At 64.8% G+C, this 17,283-nt stretch overlaps 1 protein-coding gene across 4 annotated transcripts in view; it reads right to left on the bottom strand.

Moving 5' to 3' along the window:
* Positions 1-17,283, bottom strand: part of IQGAP3 (IQ motif containing GTPase activating protein 3) — a 35,528-nt gene that overhangs the window by 2,811 nt on the left and 15,434 nt on the right. For all 4 annotated transcript variants that reach the window (XM_006943075.5, XM_045048392.1, XM_045048390.1 and 1 more), the window contains 22 exons: positions 17,052-17,209; positions 15,668-15,786; positions 15,426-15,589; positions 13,877-13,967; positions 12,913-13,080; positions 12,689-12,828; positions 12,420-12,590; positions 9,501-9,584; positions 9,275-9,346; positions 9,111-9,180; positions 7,669-7,877; positions 6,939-7,091; positions 6,519-6,682; positions 5,965-6,189; positions 5,000-5,140; positions 4,097-4,181; positions 3,518-3,750; positions 3,095-3,227; positions 2,882-2,984; positions 2,148-2,274; positions 1,157-1,244; positions 285-497 (listed from right to left, as the gene is read on the bottom strand). In XM_006943075.5, coding sequence (XP_006943137.3) covers positions 285-497; positions 1,157-1,244; positions 2,148-2,274; positions 2,882-2,984; positions 3,095-3,227; positions 3,518-3,750; positions 4,097-4,181; positions 5,000-5,140; positions 5,965-6,189; positions 6,519-6,682; positions 6,939-7,091; positions 7,669-7,877; positions 9,111-9,180; positions 9,275-9,346; positions 9,501-9,584; positions 12,420-12,590; positions 12,689-12,828; positions 12,913-13,080; positions 13,877-13,967; positions 15,426-15,589; positions 15,668-15,786; positions 17,052-17,209 — 3,111 coding nt within the window. The remainder of the gene's footprint in view (positions 1-284; positions 498-1,156; positions 1,245-2,147; positions 2,275-2,881; positions 2,985-3,094; positions 3,228-3,517; positions 3,751-4,096; positions 4,182-4,999; positions 5,141-5,964; positions 6,190-6,518; positions 6,683-6,938; positions 7,092-7,668; positions 7,878-9,110; positions 9,181-9,274; positions 9,347-9,500; positions 9,585-12,419; positions 12,591-12,688; positions 12,829-12,912; positions 13,081-13,876; positions 13,968-15,425; positions 15,590-15,667; positions 15,787-17,051; positions 17,210-17,283) is intronic.

Genomic DNA, 17,283 nt, shown 5'->3' with positions numbered 1-17,283 from the left:
GGAAGAGGGAGGCTTCCCAGCTGCTTTTCCGACGAGGAGGAGGGTCTCGAGGATTCCAGCCCGAACCCTCAGGGCCGGGGCCTCGCCCCCACCGAGGAGTCACGGTTTCAAGGCTCCTGGTCTTTCAGTACAAGAGCGGCCTGAGTAACGTTCCGACCTCGCCTTCAAAACGGACCCTCTGGCCTCCCCCGGCTGGTGAGGATCTGGGCGGACACGTGCGGGGGGGGGGGGGGGGGGGGCAGCCGGAAGGGGGGGGGCGTGTCCCAAGGCGCCCGGGTCACTACCTTGGCCAGTTCGTCCACCAGCCCCTGGTAGCCGTCGCTGGCGCTGACCAGCCCCAGGCCCTCCAGCCGGCGCAGGTTGCGCAGGACGCGCCGACGCTTGTCCGCCAGTGGCAAGAGGGACTGCGCGGTCAGCGAGCGGTGCCGTCGCAGGGGCTCCGGGGTCTGGCTCTCACGGGCCCGGCGCCAGCTCGTCAGCCGCTCGTGGGCCGCTTCCTGAGGGGCAAAAGAGCTGCAGGGATCCGCGGGGCGCGCCACTCCGCCCCCCAGGCCGGGGCGGACCCCAGCTCATCTGGGGCAGGGGTGGGTGCGGTGCGGATGTCAGAGACGGGCGAGGGCCTCGGGGGTCCCCACAGGGGAGCAGGGGCCCAAGGAGACCGGGGCGGAAGCCGCAGCGGAAGGGGTTCTGGACACACACCTCCTAACACCGCGATGGCTCCAGGGTATCTGGGGCGCCCCTCCCCTCCATCCTGTGCTTTGGGACCTGCCCCTACGGGCCATCCTCACCTTCTCTGGAAGGCCCTCGGCTTAGTCTTTGCTGCCGGGGGCCCAACCGGACCTCCACCCCGTACCTTCTCTGCCTCCAGGCCTCAGGCGGCCGCTCTCCCTGCAGGATGCCTGCCCTCCAGCGCCCACTGGGGTAGCTGCGTGATGCCCCTGAGCCCCCCCCCCCCCACCCAGCACGGACATCAGGGCCTTTGGGGTCCCTGCAGAGCTCACTCTTGCTGCAGGGGGAGCCGGGACGGGGGTGCTGTTCTCATTCCTGGGGGGCACATCTGTCTGCTTGTGGAGGCTGGGTGGGTCTAGGGGAGGAAATGGGCGGTGCCAGGAGGGGGTGATGAACAGACCAGACTTGGAGCTACCCGGCCACTCACCTGCTCTCTGGACGCCGGGAGGGACAGCATCTCCTCGAGGGAGTCCCCAGGCTGGAACTGCATGATGTCCACCAGCATCTGCTTGGTGCTGCAGGAGGAGGGGAGGCACAGGGAAGGGTCTGGGCCCGGGGCTGGCCGGGAGCTGAGGGTGGGTGCACCCTGCCCCACGTCATGGCTGCCAGGGACCTCGGGAGGTCAGGAGAACAAACAAGGAGGGAGACCCCAGGGTGAGATGCAGGGCCTGAGTACAGAACCCCCCGTGTGCACACACACCGGGCCGCCTCACCCCTGCCCTCACCCCCGTCCCCCTGCCAACAATGCCCTCCCACAAACTGTCGTCCTGAGTCCGTGAGCTAAAGGATGTGCCTCCTCCTCTGGGAGACCTTCCCCAGCTCAGGTGTCCCTTCTCTGAGCTCTCAGGGTGCCTGACGGCCACCTTCCTCTCGGTGGCTCTGGCTGCGTGCTCACGCCTGGCCTCGCCCTGCTAGGAGAGCGATGGCAAGACAAGGCCAAGGGCCCAGCTCACTGGTTCACTGGGCAAGTGGGTGGGGAGGGGCCGCCCTGCCAGCGCGGGGCCAAGGTGGCAACTTGGCTCCTCTTCTGCCCAGATGGCCGGCCAGCCCTGCGGGGCATCCCCCTTGCTCTCACAGGACCGGGGGGGTGGAAAGCTCCCGACCTTCTCTCTCGGCAGGACACCCACCCCGGGTCTCTACACTAAAGCAGGGAGACCATCCCCGACCTCACGGTCGTCCCTCGGGTCAAACAGTCACAGCGCAGAAACACACAAACGTCAGGTGTTACCAACACCCCCGTTCTCCCTCGGCCTCAGCTCAGCACAGAACAGAGGCCGAGGTGGACAGCGGAGGCCCGGCGAGGGCAGTGCCGGTGAGCCTCAGGGGGACCCGCCCGAAGGACAGGAGCCCAGGAAGACAGTGGAATGGCCTCGCCCCCCATCCGAGCAGGGGCCGGGGCTGGGGCCACCTTCACCCACCTCAGAAGCAGGCTCCGGGCACTGGCATCGCCGGGGTCCGTCTCCAGCCCTTCAAACTTGTTGGCGAGCGTCAGGGACACCTCCAGCTTGCTCGGGTCCAGGCTCCTGTCCGTGGCCACGCCCTCCCCTGAAGTGGGGGGAGGGATGAGACGAGCGTGCCCCACGTGCAGACAGCCGTGCTACGTGCCCACTCCGGGCACCTTTATGCCAGGAGAGGCGGGTCCACTGGGGGCAGCACCCACAGGACGGCTCTCGTCCATAGAGCTCAGCCTCCCGGTTCCTGCGGATGAACCTCTGACCGACACCCTCTGCCCAGGTGTTGGGGCTCCCAGCTTTCGATGTGTCACCACCCCCACCCTGAACTTCCACTCCTGCAGGGCCACATCCTGTCACTCCATGGACTCAAGGCCCTGTCAGAGAAACCCTTAGAGACCCCAAACGGACCCGTATTCATCCACACCGCTCTCCCAAGATTTGATTGGCCATTCGCACGCTGGCACTGGGTCCCTCTACTGTCTGTCCCCTTTCTTCCTATCAGTCCGGGTCCCTGTGTCCATCTCGGACCAGAGGGAAAGGAGAGGTGCTGTGCGGACTGGCTTTCCGGCACGCGTCCCTGACTATGGAACTCCGGAGAGAGCCTGCCGGCCTGCCATTCAGTCTGTCCGTCCCTCCCTCCCTGCAGGCCCTCCCCCCCCCCCCCACTGCCGGGCCCCCTCGCCAAGGACGGCGCGCACCGATGAGGTCAGGGATGGTGGGCAGCTCCCCCAGGTCCTCCAGGAGCTCGTGCAGGGGGTCGCAGTGATCGGGGGCAACCGAGTCCTGGTGCTCCAGCAACAGCTGCAGGTGGAAGGAGAGAGCAGCTACAGATCCAAGCCAGACCTTCCTCCGAGGGCCGCCCACGCCGCCCCGCCCCCCGCCCCGCCGCGACCCCCGGCCGCGCCCCTCACCCTGTGCGTGTTGACCAGCTCCCCCACGGTGATGTACACCACGGGTCTGGCCACAGCCACCATGTCCGAGTACTCGTCCATCGCAAAGCGCTCTTCCGGCTCCGGCACCTGGCAGGCTCGGCAGACGAACCTCCTGTCTCCAGAGGAAGGGTGTGGGAGAGGGCGGGCGGCACCCCCACCTGTTCTGTGCGCCCCCGCGGGGCCGCCCGGCCCCCCTCCTGGCGTCCCCTCAAGCCCACTGCCCTGGACGGCCCTCCTCTGTCTCCGCCGGGCGATGCTTCCAACAACCCACGCTCCGGCTCCCTGACCGCCGTGCCCCCGCCGTGCCGCGCTTCCCCCATGGCCCAGACGGGGGAGGGGGGGCATGGCAGAGGACGAGAGCAGGAGAAGGGGACAGGAGGGACAGGGTGCCGGGACGGAGACCTGAACTTGAGGTGCGTCTCCTCCAGGTAGTCGTTCAAGACCCGCAGGTGCCGGCTCTCCCCGCAGAAGGCCTTGCCGGCGGCGGCCTGCTGCAGGACTTGGGCCACGGCCCCGAGCGCGTGGCGCTGGGGGGCGGCCAGGGCACCGCCCGCCGCCACGGCCACGATGTCGAAGGCGTCAGGGGCCACGACGGCCGGGTTCAGGAAGCGGTAGTACAGGAGGTTCCCTACCACCTGAGGGCAGAGGAAACCGTCCCAGAAGCGTCCGGGGGTCCGCCCTGGCAGCCCCTGCCCCGCCCCCCAGCTCCCAGGCTGGCGACCCGCTCAAGGTCACGCGGCGAAAGCTGGGCAGGGGCTGGGACCGGAACCCAGGTCCCCTGGGCCCGTGCGGGGCTGTCCGGCCTCTTAGCTCACGACCATGCGCCTTTCCGCCCGCCGGCAGAGGCTCTGCTGGTGAGCCAGCGTGGAGATTTCCCCGCTTGATTTTTACAGCATCGGTCTTCTCTCCATTTGTCTCAGTCGGGGGTTCACCAGCAGGGCAAAAGGGAGCTCGCGAGTCTGGGGAGGAGGGGACACTCGCCTTGTAGACCTCGTTTTCTGGGGCGTCGGGGAACTTCTCCGCCAGGGTTGTCTTCAGGACCTTAGCAACGTACCGCATCCCGTACCTGCGGACAAAGTGTGCGTGAGCCGCGGTCCGCCCGTCTCTGCCGGAGCTCCAGGCAGTGTCCCCCTGCTACTCACGGCCCGCTCCCTGCTGCCCCCTCCCCGGCCCTAGTGTCAGTGCCCAAGGACCAGGGCCCTGTCTCCCCCTCCCCTGCCTCGGTGTCAGAACCCAGGACCAGGGCCCTGCCGCCCCCTCCCCTGCCTCAGTGTCAGTGCCCAGGACCAGGGCCCTGCCGCCCACTAAGCTTGCATGCGGCCTTCAGCCTGGCCCGAGACCCTCTTCTTTGCTCCAGTCTCCCCTGGGGAGCAGCCCAGGTCCCGATATTCACTTTGCCTCCCCCCACAGAAGCACCTTCAGCGTGGACCTGGGGTGTGGGGCACTCACAGCCAGAACCCTGTCCCAGGACAGCCTGGGAGGCTCTGGGAAGGCCAACCTTGTCTGTCATCACCGAGCACCCGGGAGGGGCTGGATTGGAGGCGGGGCCCGAGGAGAACAACAGATGGGGGCTTACCCCACCCCCTCCCCCTCGCCGACTCCTTCCCTGGTCTGGAAGATGGAGATGGCCATTCTTGCCCTCCCTCTAGCTCAGGGATTTTGTGAGGATCAAGTGAAACTATGTCGTGGAAGTAACGTACGATGACAGAACGGTGTTCAAATGTGTTAGATTCTATTATCGTCACTGTTCCTACCACAGATGTGCCACCTACTAATTTAACCTATTCCCGCCTCCTAGAGTGCTGGACACAGAGGTCTACAGCTCGCCTGGCCTGGCCCTCTTGAGGTCCCGTGCCCGGGCTGGGGCGCGGCTGATGCACTTACGGAATCTGGTCCACAGAGGAGATGATGGCTGCAAGGAACTTGTCCGTCACGGCGAGGAGGCTGCGGAGGGAGATGTCCAGCCGTCTCTGGACCTCGGGGTGGCTCAAGGCCTGCTCTGGAGTGACGTCATAGGGGAGGTGGCTGCGGGCAGAGAGACAAGGTATCAGCCAGAGCCCCTCCCATGGCCTCCCCTCCCGAGTTCCACCCTTTCAACCCTCCATCTAACAGGACTGCGCGTGCGTATACCTACACACGCGCTAAGGGCGGCCCCGCGTGCTGGAGGGGACCAGGCCGGAATAAGAGAAAGGACTCAGAGGGAATGGAGCGAGGTGGGTGGAAGACGGAGGAGAAGCTGAGGGCCCACGGGGTGGACGAGGAGGGACGAGCGGACGACCACAGTCTGCGTGGACTCCTCAGCGGGGCTGGAGGCAGGGCCATCCCTCAGCTAGTCTTTGGCGGTTGGGGCGATCGGGAAGACGGCCTCGGCCTTGCAGCTCCGACACGCGGGCCCGTGTGCCACTGGAGAGGCCGCCAGCGCGGGCGGCTCCTCGGCGGCCCCCTTCCCCAGGACCGTGCCCCCGAGTAGCACCCCCAGTCTACAAGGCCGACCAGCTCTCCTGCCACCCCACTTGTCTATCCGCCTGCAAATCTGGGTGCTCGGCTATCCCCCATCAAGGAGGCGTCCGTATCCCAACTCCCGGCAGGTCGGACGGGCCGCTCTCAAGCAAGCCCCGACACGCCAATTAAACACGTTTGCACGTTCACCTGTGCTCATTCTACACCCAGGTCCGCGTCATTTACATCAGTTCCACGCTAACCACCAGAGGGGGCGCTAAAAGCTGCTTTAGTTCATCCCGCGGGGCCGGCGTCGTATCTGCATACATCAGCAGCTCATTTCTATGCCACCTGCCGAGCTGGTCAAAGGCGCTCTCCCTCTGCTGCTGCTCACCTGCACCGCCCCTCACCTGCGCTGGCCGGTCTGGGCCTCGCTCTGGTTGATCCAGCTCTTGTAGAGGTGAACGGGGTCGATGTGGACGCTCAGCGTCTTGTCCTCCAGCACGTCCTGGACGACTCTGCCCAGGATCTCGCGCAGGGCGCTCTGGCCCCGCCCATTACGGTAGAACCTCACCACGAGCCCCACTACCGCGGCGTTGCCTGTCACCATGTCCTGGGGCTGCTCCACCTTTGACCTGTGGTTCGAGAGGTCACCGGAGCTGGTCTCCTGTCTCTGTGTAGGACAAAGAGCTGCTCCTCTCCGAGACTGCGGCCCTTCGAAGCCTGCTCTGCTATGGCCCCTCTCAAGGCCCGTCCTGACGGCCTGTGCGCTAACTTGCCCGCCCACATCCTCCCTCCGTACTGTCCTCGGAGGCTCTTACAGACGCTCCACGTGAGGCTGAGAAGAGGTCTCGTGATTCCATTTCTGCCCTCGAACCTCAACAAACCGTCCCCTTGTGAAGGGGCCGACGGTGACGTCTCTCAACCCGTTCCCTTCCCACTCGTCTGGGCGCGGAAAGCCTACCTGATCTCCTCCTGGAGCGCTGTCTTGAAGAGCTGGAGCAGGAGGTAGGCCTCGCGGCGGTTGGAGGCATAGTTGTACAGGCTGAAAATCACGGACTCCATGAACTTGGTGGTTCTGTTCTGTGGCATGTGAAAGATCAGCTTGGCCAGGTAGAGAGGCTGAGTCTGCAAGCAACGGGGGAAACAGGAGGCGTGTGATGGGCCTCGAGGGCCGGTGATGCATCAGAGGCTCTCCCGATGGGGACCGGAGAGGAGAAGGCTCCGGCCCGCTTCCTGGGAGGTGCGAGGAACCTTCCAGACAAGCAGCAGTGGGGGGCAGTCCCCGGGGTCAAGGCATGAGGGTTACGGGCACAGAGAGGCCTCCGGGCCCCAGACGCTTCGGGGACGGTGGGGTCCTCTCGTTCCAAAGGCTCCTGCTCACCTGCAGCAGGTAGAAGAGGTGCTGGTAAGCTTCTAGTTTCTGCCTTTTCTCTCTGCTCAGCGACTTCAGGCCCTTCTGCTTGTCCAGAACCATCATACCCGACAGCTGCTCTTTGTTCTTACTGGTCAGCTTCTTGCAGTGGGAGATCACCTCCTGCAGGTGCCGGGGGGCACGGCGCGGGGTCAGAATCAGGCCTCGAGGAACCGGGCCTTTCTGCGGTTCCAGGCGCCCCCGCACACGGTTCGAGGGTGCGCGCCCCCCCGCCCCCCGCCCTGCCACTCCGTCTGGCACCTCTGCTTCCACAGGGTGCGTCCCGTCCCCAGAGAGGGCCGGCCAGCAGCCCGGGCGTCGCGTCTGTGGGATTTTGCTCATTTCTCACGTCGCGCGCCCGGGCTGGGGCCGTCACTGCCGCTTCTACCCACGCGGCGCGGCCTCGTAATTTGCGGTTTGAGGTACTTTCCTCTCTGTCTACACGGGCCTGGTGAGGTGGGCGCTCTGATTATTCCCGCCTCCGAGGAGGAAACAGACTCAGAGATGAAAGAGGCGGCTGGCGGCCCCCTCACTGGGAAGCGGCAGAAGCAGGCGTTCCAGTTCCACCGTCACCTGCCCCCCGAAGCGCCGCGGGAGCGAGGGCCTGAGCCAGGTGATGAAATCCGACACGTAACACGTGCTCGAGTAGCCACCTCCCCGGAAGCAGCTGGGTCTGGCGGGGGGCAGCCCGGCCCCTCACCTGCAGGGTGATCCGGTTCTTCACCAGCAGGCCGATCTTGACGTCCATGAGGTTGAGGTCCTGCTGCAGCTGCTGGTTGGACCGGATCTTCCTGACCACCTCTTCCTGAAGCTTCAGCAGCTCTGCCTCGGCCAGGAAGTCCTCCTGGCTTTGATTCAAGAGGTGGGCAAATCTGCACACCACGCTGAGAGGGGGATGGGGCACGTGCACTGGCGGGAAGGGAAGAGGCGTCGGGACGAGCCGAGCCCTCGCGGGGGCTTCCTCAGCAGCTCCCTGCCTCTCACCACCTCCTGGTCCCCAGCCTGCTTGAGGCCAGCAGGCCGCCTCCAGGCCGGTCCTGTCCCCGAGCTCCTTGTCTCTTATGGGCAGTTATGACGGAAGAACCGTCCTTCCCTTGCTCTCCTCGCCCCTGGGCCCAGGCCAGGGACCTCTCCCGCCCCCAAGTCAGAGCCCTAGCTGCCTCCACGAACCCCCTACTCCAATTTGTCCTTCTGATCGGCTGAGTGCCCAGAGTCAGAGATGGGCAGGCGGCACCCCTGCGGGCAGGACGGGCAGAGTGGGGTAGGAGGGACGTCCCAGGGCAGTGCAGGCCACCTGATGCCCAGGAATGCTGCCTCAGGCCTGGAAGGGAAAGGGGCCCACCTGTTCCAGAACCCAAGGACTGGAGGAAACTTGGAAATGGACCCTGGGTCTATTTCACAAAGAGCAGGGCATCCGAGGCTGGGCTTCTGGACTTTCAGGACAGGAGCCAAGAAGGGCCCAGAAGGACCCCTTTGAGGCTTTAGGTGCGTGCCCCGCTGAGGGGACAAGGGGCAGGATGACGGAGCACCCCTAGGTGCTGGCACTCAGTCCTGACACTGCAGAAGGCTTCATGCACGGCCCAGAGGCCGGAGCTGGGGGAGCCACGGGTCACGCAAGGGTGTGGGGAGAAGCCCCTTCCCTTGATTACTTTGCTGGTAGCGACGGGGAGATAATGGAGGCCTGGCACAGAAAGAACGTGCTCGGGGGAGTCCTCCAGGGGCCCGGGCCATGTTACCTGGCGGGCAGGAGCTCCTGCTACAACCCCTATCGGACGTTCTGCACAGACGTCTCCTACTCTCTCCCTGCTGTGCGGCCCCAGGAGGGACATCTGGACCTGTCTGAGCCTGGGGGATTTCCTGTCTCTACCACCAGACTGGGCGATCCCCAAAGGCAGAGCACATGTCTTCACTCCCACACGCACCCCGGGTCCTGAGCCATATGCTCAAGGTCGGGGACATCAGCTGGCAACGAGGGCAGGGGCTCAAGAAGGGCCAACGGCGTCTCCAGAGCCCAGGCTGCAAGCTTGGGGGGGGGGGGGTGGCGTGACCCTCTGCCTTGCTGACTCTCGGGGGCCGTGGGCTCGCGCGGACAGGGGAGGGCAGGCCGTGTACTCACGACAGAGAGGAGACCAAGCCGCGTACCTAACATTCTGTAGTCATCCCGGGCTTTCCGGGCTCGGAAGAACGCCTGGATCTTCACAATGGAGTTAACCTGCCGTGAACACAGGTGCGAAAGGGCCGCTGGCCGCCCCTGCCCTGGTCTCATGCGTGAAGGCCGGGCACGGGGACAGCAGGAGGACACTCACGTTCTTCTGGAAGTATCCCAGACGCCTCCGGTACCGCCTCCGAGCTGCCCACATCCGGACCCAGGCCTGGATCTGAGGACGTGCACTGCGTCAGAGCTCCAGGCTCGGGGGCCACCCTCCGGCCCGGGCCAGTCCAGCTGTCCCCAGAGGCCACGAGGCAAGAGGACTAAACAATCGTTCTCAGAGGGTTCAAGAGACAGGAACCCACCCAAACCGTGACAGCTACCTTGATTACAGCGTCCGAGTTTGCTTTTAAATACTGCAGCCGTCCCAGGTAGGTCTTCCGCTGCCTGTAACCCCGCCAGTGAGCCTGGGCGTCAGGACAGGAAAGGAGAAGAGCCCGGCTGGTTCCCGCTTGCCTGAGAGGCCCTCCAGGGAAGCAGGAGGGAGGCAGGCAAGGGGAGGGGGAGGGGGAGGGGGAGGGGGAGGGGGAGGGGGAGGGGGAGGGGGAGGGGAGGGAAAGCCAGCCCTGGTGTCAGAGAACTCCCATCCACATGGGGAGACCAAACGCCTGCCGCCCTCCCTGGTCCCAGCACACGCATATGCACACGCACACACCCAGGCCAACCGACACCTCCTCGCAGGGACTCTACTGTAAGGCAACGAGCTTAAAAGACAGTAGTAATACAGTCTACACCCCGTCACCAGAGCACGCGCCGTCCCCCCAAACACACGCACGTGCTCCGCCATCCCCCACGCCCAGTCTGGGGAGGCGCACAGAGACACGGGCACACAGGCAGAGCCGTGTGGGCCGCGGGCCGCCCACGCTCCCCTAGTCACACTCCTGTTCCAACGACCTCACCCCGCTCGCACCCAACCCTGTGCCAGCCTCCCCTGCACAGAGCACAGCGATTCAGGGCACCCGGCCCTCTTCGGTCTCTAAAACCAAACCTCACGGCCCCCTTCCCTCTCAGGGGCCTCTCCCCTTTCATGCCAAGCCTGTGTAGATTAGTTTCCTAACGTACTTCTCGGACTGTGTCTCTCTCGGCCCCCAATTTCCAGAAGTTCTCGACCATCTGACACACACACGTCCCCCCACTGGCTCCTTCCTTCGTGATTCCAGCCACACCAGCCGATTCACTTTCCTCTAAACATGCCTGGTGACTTTCTGCCCTGACCCTTCGTTTACGCCCCCCATCCCGACCCCCAGCCCCACCTGCCCCCAAAACCCTTCCTGTCTTTTAGGGCTCACATGGAACATGTCCTGGGCGCTCAGGCCCTGGGCGATACCCCATCGCTGACACTGGGGCTGGTGCGTTTGGAGTATCCCTTCTCGACTAACTGCCCTCCCAACCCTCCCCAGAGCCAGTCCTCCGGGCCGGGCTCCCTCCTGAGGCTGACCGTGTCACCCTGTTGGGATGGGGTGTAAAAGAGGCAGGGTGGCCCCAGGACAGCAGCTGTCCACCCTGGAGCCTGCAGGCCCAGGAAGCCCCCAGCCCAGGCCTTTTCCAGGTGCTGCATCCTCTCCTTCTGCAGGTACAGACTGTCCCTCTGGATACCTGCTGCGGTGAAAAGCAGAGGGGACCCCTCTCCTCTCTTCCTCCGCCCCCCACACACAGCTCCTTCCTAAAGAGCCCCTCCCCCCCCCAGTCTGGATTGGTCGAAAGGCAGGACAGGGACTGGCTCTCAGCCAGGCTCAGAGCCTTCGGGAGAGAGGGAGGTCTCCGTACGCCCCACCAACACCATTGCTGACCCTTACTACTTCTCTACGGCGGGAGGACAGGTGGCCCGAGAGGCTCTGGGCCACCTCTCCCTTCCCCCGCCTCCCAGGACCGGGGCCGGAACCCGCACAGCTCCAGGGCTGGTGGCAAATGCGCCCTGACCCCATCCCCTCTGCCTCTGCTGCCGTGGCTTCTTAGCTCTGTAGTTTTGGGGTGAAATTCCAGTCCAGGCTCAGGCGGGGGGAATCCCTGCGATCAGACCACTCAGTGCTAACTGCTAAGGTTCTGCATTGACTTCTGGGACCAGCGCCCTGCCAGGTAACCTGGTATCATGGCCACCACCAGTGGAGTGCTCACCAGCTCAGCGCTACGTGAAACTTTCCTGCTCAACCCTCACAATCCACACGTGAGGTCAGGACCATCGTCGTGAATGAGGGGACGGTGCTGGAGAAGGCTTAGGGAAGGCGCCCAAGGTCCTCGTACGACCCAGAAATGGCAGGACCAGGAGACAAACTCCAGCCTCTAACTCTAAAGCCCAAACCCTCCGTTACCACCCCCCCACACGGGCTAGTGCATACTCAGGGACCACTCGCCCCCCCCCCCCACCCCCGCCCCAGGGGACTCTTCTGGGTTGCTCTGCGTCCCTATCAGCACAGCATCTAATGTCGGCTGTGTTCCTGGCCCCGCCAGGGGAGATGTGGTCGCTCCTCTGTGTGTCTCCCGTCCGTCTCCTGCCCTTGCCCCGGGCCAGCGGGCGTCCCTGCAGATACCGGGTGTGCGCACGTTCATTATGTAAAGTATCTTCACGGTGCACACGTGCCCGTGACACCTGCAGGTCACATCTACCTGGGGAGTCTCTGTGCTCGACTCCCATCTTTCCTGGCTCGTAAGGTGGTCGGGCCCGAGGCCCACCTTCCGAGTCGCCCCTGTCCCCAGCTACTCGTGGGACCATCCGCAGGTCGGAAGGATACAAGTCGAAAGGGCTGGCTGGAGACAAAAGTTCCCCTTGGGGCTGGTCCACCCTTTCCTGTTTACCCCCGACCCGGGACGCCCCCCTCATGTCCGAACCCCAATGGCTCACTAAACCTCACTCCCTCCTCCCCACGGGGAGGCAACGAAGCAGCTCATGCCCTGGGGACAGTGATGGTGATGACAGTGACTGGCACTGTTCAGATGCCCGTTGGATGTCACCTCGCTTAGGCCTCACGACAGCCCTGCATGGGGGGGGGGGGGGGCGCTACGACATTCACGTTTCCATTCTGCAGAGGGGGAAGCTGGTCCAGAGTACGTGCCTGGCGGGGTCACGTGGTGACTAAGTGGCGGAGATGGGACCCAAACCCAGGCTCTGGAACGCATGCTCCTCTCAAACCCCACCGCTCGGGGGCCGGAAGATCATCCGCCTCCCACTCAGCAGAGAGCAGGCGGGAAGGAAACCCCAAAGCCCAGACCCCAGGCCCTGGACTTCCAAGGCCAGTGCCCGCCACCTGGATCTTGATGACCGCCGGCAGCCAGGTCCTCAGAAAGCGGGAGCGCTCAGCGAACTTCTGCCGAACCAGGAAGCCGCGCATGCGGGCCTGGAGCTGGATGACTAAGCCGACGTTGGCCTTCCAGAGCTGTTGGCGGTCACGGGCAGCCGTGACCTTGGTGATGGCGGACTGTGGAGGCAGGAGAGAGCCTGTGGCACCCTGGCAGGCGGAGCCTCAGCTACAGGGAAGGCCCTCCCCGGCCCCTCCTGCACAGGGGCTCTGCCAACCTGGATCTCCTCCCGAGTCAGGTGGGACGCGTTCAGGCGGCAGCCGGTGGGCGGCTCCCAAGTTCCCCGGAAGGTCTGCAGGTGCAGGTAGTAGGCGGAGCCATCCCTCATGTCGTGTTGGACCCAGAGAGCCGCGTCCCCTGAGCAGAAGCCAGGTAAGGACGCGAGGCTCAGAGGAGGCAGCGGGCGGCTGGGACACGCGGCGGGAGGGGCTGGGCCATTACCTGGGCGCCGCTTCTTTGCCATGGCTCCTTCCAGGACTCGCTGGTAGCTGTCGGCGCAGTTGGGAACCACCCCCCGGAGGGCCACGGAGGGGTTCCTTAACACCCGCTCTGTCTGGGCCGCCTTGCCCTCCTTGATGGCCTGGTTGATGGCGGCCACACCGAGAGCCACTGACAGGGGCATCAGGAGGCAGGGGTTGGTCCCTACCCCTCCCCCAACTCCCTCCCAAGCACCCTGTCCTGCCTACGGGGGTGGGATTCACAGGACACAAAAGGCCCATCTAAAGGAGGGGACAGGGAACCTCCCAGCATGGATGCAGACATAGATGAAAACAGAGCACGCGGCTGTGCCTGGAGGAAAGGGTAGCAGTCAAGGAAGGCTTCCTGGAGGGAGGCAGCATGGGGCTGGCTGGGGCGGGGTAAGAAGACAGCTCCAATCTCTCTCGTACAGAAGCTCAAGGGCAGGATACGGGCAGAGAAGCTCAGGGCAGTTTCTTAGGGAGAGAATAAAGTCCGAGAAGTGCAGCACCTGCCTTCCGTCACGCAGACAGACAGACAGACAGACAGAGGGACTCCAGACAGTACGGACCGACACCACCAGCACGCGCTCTGCAACGCAAGTGTCTCTGTGTACTGACCCCCGCCGCCCACACCTGACTAGCCCCCCAGCCAGAGCGGGCGGTATGGGATGGACCTTCGGCCACCATCCAATTTCACACGCTCAGGCTTCAGGGTCAAGTACCCACTGGAAGGCGTGGACGGAGGCACGGGTGGGCTGTGGGCTCTCAGCCCCCTGAGACTTGCCAGCCCGGCTGCTGGAAGCCCACCCTCTAGTCCGAGCAGCAAGGCCCTGCTCTGGTTCTGGCCCATCTCCCTGGGTGGGGAGCCCTTACCTCTTTCCCTCCCCCAGCCCCCACCCCACCCCGGCCACAGACTCCTGCAGGGCCCCCCCCCCAGGCCCACGTACTCTGCTGTGCGGCGTTCGTGTCCTGGTTGGCTCGAACCACCTCCCGGCGGATCTCTTCCAGCCACAGCACCGCTCCGGGGTCCCCCGTTGCCTGGGATGTCAAGAGATGTGGGAGAGATGAGAGCCGGGCCAGGCAGGCCCCAAGCTCAGCTGTGCGAGGACCCGCGTGCAGACATGGCCTTGTCACCTGCTCCGGTGGGCTGCTGCCAGGCTCAGAAGGCTCGGTCCGGGACTGCTCTCAGGCTGGCCAAGCACCGACTCAGCTTGGCCGCAGCACCCCCAGAGCCTCCACCCTCCGGGCAGCTCACCTCCCTGCCCTTGTGCCTCAGCCACGTCCCAGGAGAGCCCGGACCAAAGTCTCCCTGCACCTGCCCTGCTCCTGCGCCCCTGTGCCTCACTGTGCACCTTCTCGGGCCGACCCTGACCCTGGCCTCCCCTCTGTCCTTCCCATCCCTGCTCCAAACCTTCTACACCACCAGGCGTGGCAGGCTATGTGTGACCACAGGCTGAGAGTCTGTGCAGGCCTCAGGGTCAGGCTGGTTCCCCACCGCCCCACCCCCCTTCACCCAGCCCCAACCCCAGACTTCGCTCCCTGCCAACCCTCCTCACAGACAGGAGGAACTTTTTTTTTTTTTAATTTTTTAATGTGTTTATTTTTGAGAGAGAGACGGAGCGTGAGCGGGGGAGGGGCGGGGGGGGTGGACACAGAATCCGAAGCAGGCTTCAGGTTCTGAGCTGTCAGCACAGAGCCCGATGCAGGGCTCGAACCCACGAACTGTGGGATCATGACCTGAGCCGAAGTCGGATGCTTAACCGACTGAGCCACCCAGACGCCCCATGGGAGAACCTTTCTAAACAGAACGTGACGGGCCGCTGTGCTCCAGGCAGCGCTCTAAAGCACTTTCTTTGGAACCGGCTTTTGTAAAGCCCACAATGCTCGGCCCGGGAAGAACCCAGGCAGCTTTACCAGCACGCCATGTCCCCGAACCCCTGACCGCGAGACACGTCGACTGTCATGCCGTGTCTGCAGGTGAGGAAACAGCAGGACGTGGGCAGGGTCAGCCCACCAGGATGCACATTGAGGCGTCTGGCCCAGCAGGTCTAGCCCCCAACCCCCCGCGCCACCATGGGCTCAGGGCGCTACAGACTTAGGACCCCACCACGCTCTCCGATCGTGTGATTCCCCCATTCCGGAAGGCACGTAGAACCAGCGCATGCAGCGTGTTACGGACGCGTTAGCAGAGCTCAGAGACACGGGATTTGCTGGAGGTCACAACGTCGCTGAGTGTCAGAGCAGGAAGTCCAGCCTCGTTCTCTGGCCCCCAGGCCTGTGCTCTACCCACGCACAAGCCCCCACCACTCTCTGCGTGCTGGCATCCGGAGCTCGGTCCAGTGCCCTGGCCGTGGGGCCACCTACCCCCACGGCCCCTCCTGCCCTCCACCCCCAGAGGGGACTCTCATCAGACTGGGCTGGCCCCAGGTGCATCCTGGGCACAGCTCCGCCCACGGCGGATGCTCTTTCTGCTCCAGCGACCGACGCAGACCTCACCTGGGCCTTCTGCCTTTTGGCCGCCACAAGGAGGAGATGGTACCGAGGGGCCACAGGCAGGTGGACGTCGTCCAGGCCAGCCGAGGGGAGCAGGAGGGCCGACAGGGTCTTCTCGGGGCTGCCCTGGTCCAGAGCCTCGTTGATGAGGCTGACCGCCAGCACCTCTGGGCAAGACACACGTCGGTGGGCAGAGGGACTAGGTAAGGGATGGGCTGCCTCTGCCCGCCCTGGACTCCACTCACGATCGGTTTCTTCCTGCACCTGAGCGTTGACCTGGTTCACGGTGGCCTGCAGGTCATTCCAGCTCAAGACGCCGTCTGGCGCACGCCCCTGCCGCAGCGCCACCAGCGCATCAAAGTAACTGGCAGCAGAGGGAGAGAGGGTGGGCAGCGGGGGCCCCACCAGCGGGAAGTCAGGGGGCTCACCACGCTCTCCTACTCTTCTCCCCTTGTCCACTGTTCTTCCGAGGCCCCTGTGCTGGCTCCCCGCCCTGCCCGAGCCCCGCGTGCCCCAGCCTCCCACCGCTCGGTCTCCAGACTCATACCCTGACCTCACGGCTCAGGACGCCGAAACCTTAAGGTCTCCCCAACCCGCCACCCGTGCGCAAACGCCAGCGGCCTCCTCGCTCCTTCCGCGGATGCCGGATGTGATCACACGCCTGCCGCTCACGCCTGAGCTCTGCACCTCCATTTGGCCTGTGTGCCCCAGTCCTTCCCACTCCTGTCAACACACACTCCAATCTCTAAGGGAGGAAATCTTGGAGCCACAGGTGACCACGCTCTCCCCCTCACAGCCACATCCACACGCAACCAAGTCCCATCAGATCCACTTGGGGAACAGACCCAGGAGCAGACTCCCCTTCGCCACCACCCACACCCGCTGCCCTCGGCCATGACTTCCTTGCGCCTGGCCTGGAGGCTGCCTGCCCGTCCTGATCAACCCTGGAGCCGTCCGCAGTGCAGCAGCCACCGAGAGCCTGGCAAAAGGTCACATCGGCCCCTCCTCACTGAAACCCTCCTGTGGCTCCCTTCCCAAGCTATGGCGTGGCCCCCACTGCTTCACAGCCACCGCTCGGCCCTCTCTGCCTGGCGACGCCGGCTTCCACGGCACTCCCTGCACACACCAAGCAATGTCCTGCTCTGGGCCTGTGCCCCACGCAGCTCCCCGCAACCACAGATGCCCCGAGGTCCCTCTCAACGCCCCCTTACCGACGGGGCCTTCCCTAACCCCCCGCCTGTCCCCAGCCTTTTCCCCCTCGGCCCCTTCTGGTTCTGCCATGGCTCTTCCTCCCTGCCAGTCATCCGGCACGTTGGCTTTGCCTGTCCCCTCTACGAGCACGTGGGTTGGATGAGAGCCGGAACTTGGCTTTGTTCACTGCCGTTTCCCACCACCCGGGATAGTACCTGGCACAGGGCGGGACTCAAACCTCTACGAAAGCACAAGGAATGGAGGAAGGGGGGATGCTTGAGCCCCCCTCCCAGGACGAGTCACGGGCCAGGGGCTGCGAACAGCCCCAGAGAGGGGCCTGGGCTCAGGAGCAAGGAACCTCGCAGAAGGCTGGGTCCCAGGCAGAGGGTGGAGTCCTGGCTCCGCCCCCTCCCGCTCACACCTGCTAAACCTTCTCACCGCTGAGCGTTCTCTCCTTGCACCTCGGCCAGGCCCGTGGCGGGGTTCACCAGACTGCTCCAGAAGCCGCCGACATCCCTGGCCTCCAGGGCCTGGTCAATCAGGACCACGGCTGACAGCATCTCCACGGCCACAAAGAGCTCCTCGTGGCCGAGCTCCTACAACAGGGGAGCACCGATTCCGTGGGGCGGGTCAAGGGCTTGGGGCCACTGCCATCCTGCCCCCAAGGCCC

The sequence above is a fragment of the Felis catus genome, chromosome F1 (genome assembly GCF_018350175.1).
Source record: "Felis catus isolate Fca126 chromosome F1, F.catus_Fca126_mat1.0, whole genome shotgun sequence".
Taxonomy (NCBI): Eukaryota; Metazoa; Chordata; class Mammalia; order Carnivora; family Felidae; genus Felis; species Felis catus.
Note: the sequence above shows the minus strand (reverse complement) of the source record. Positions and strands in the feature narration are given on the sequence as shown.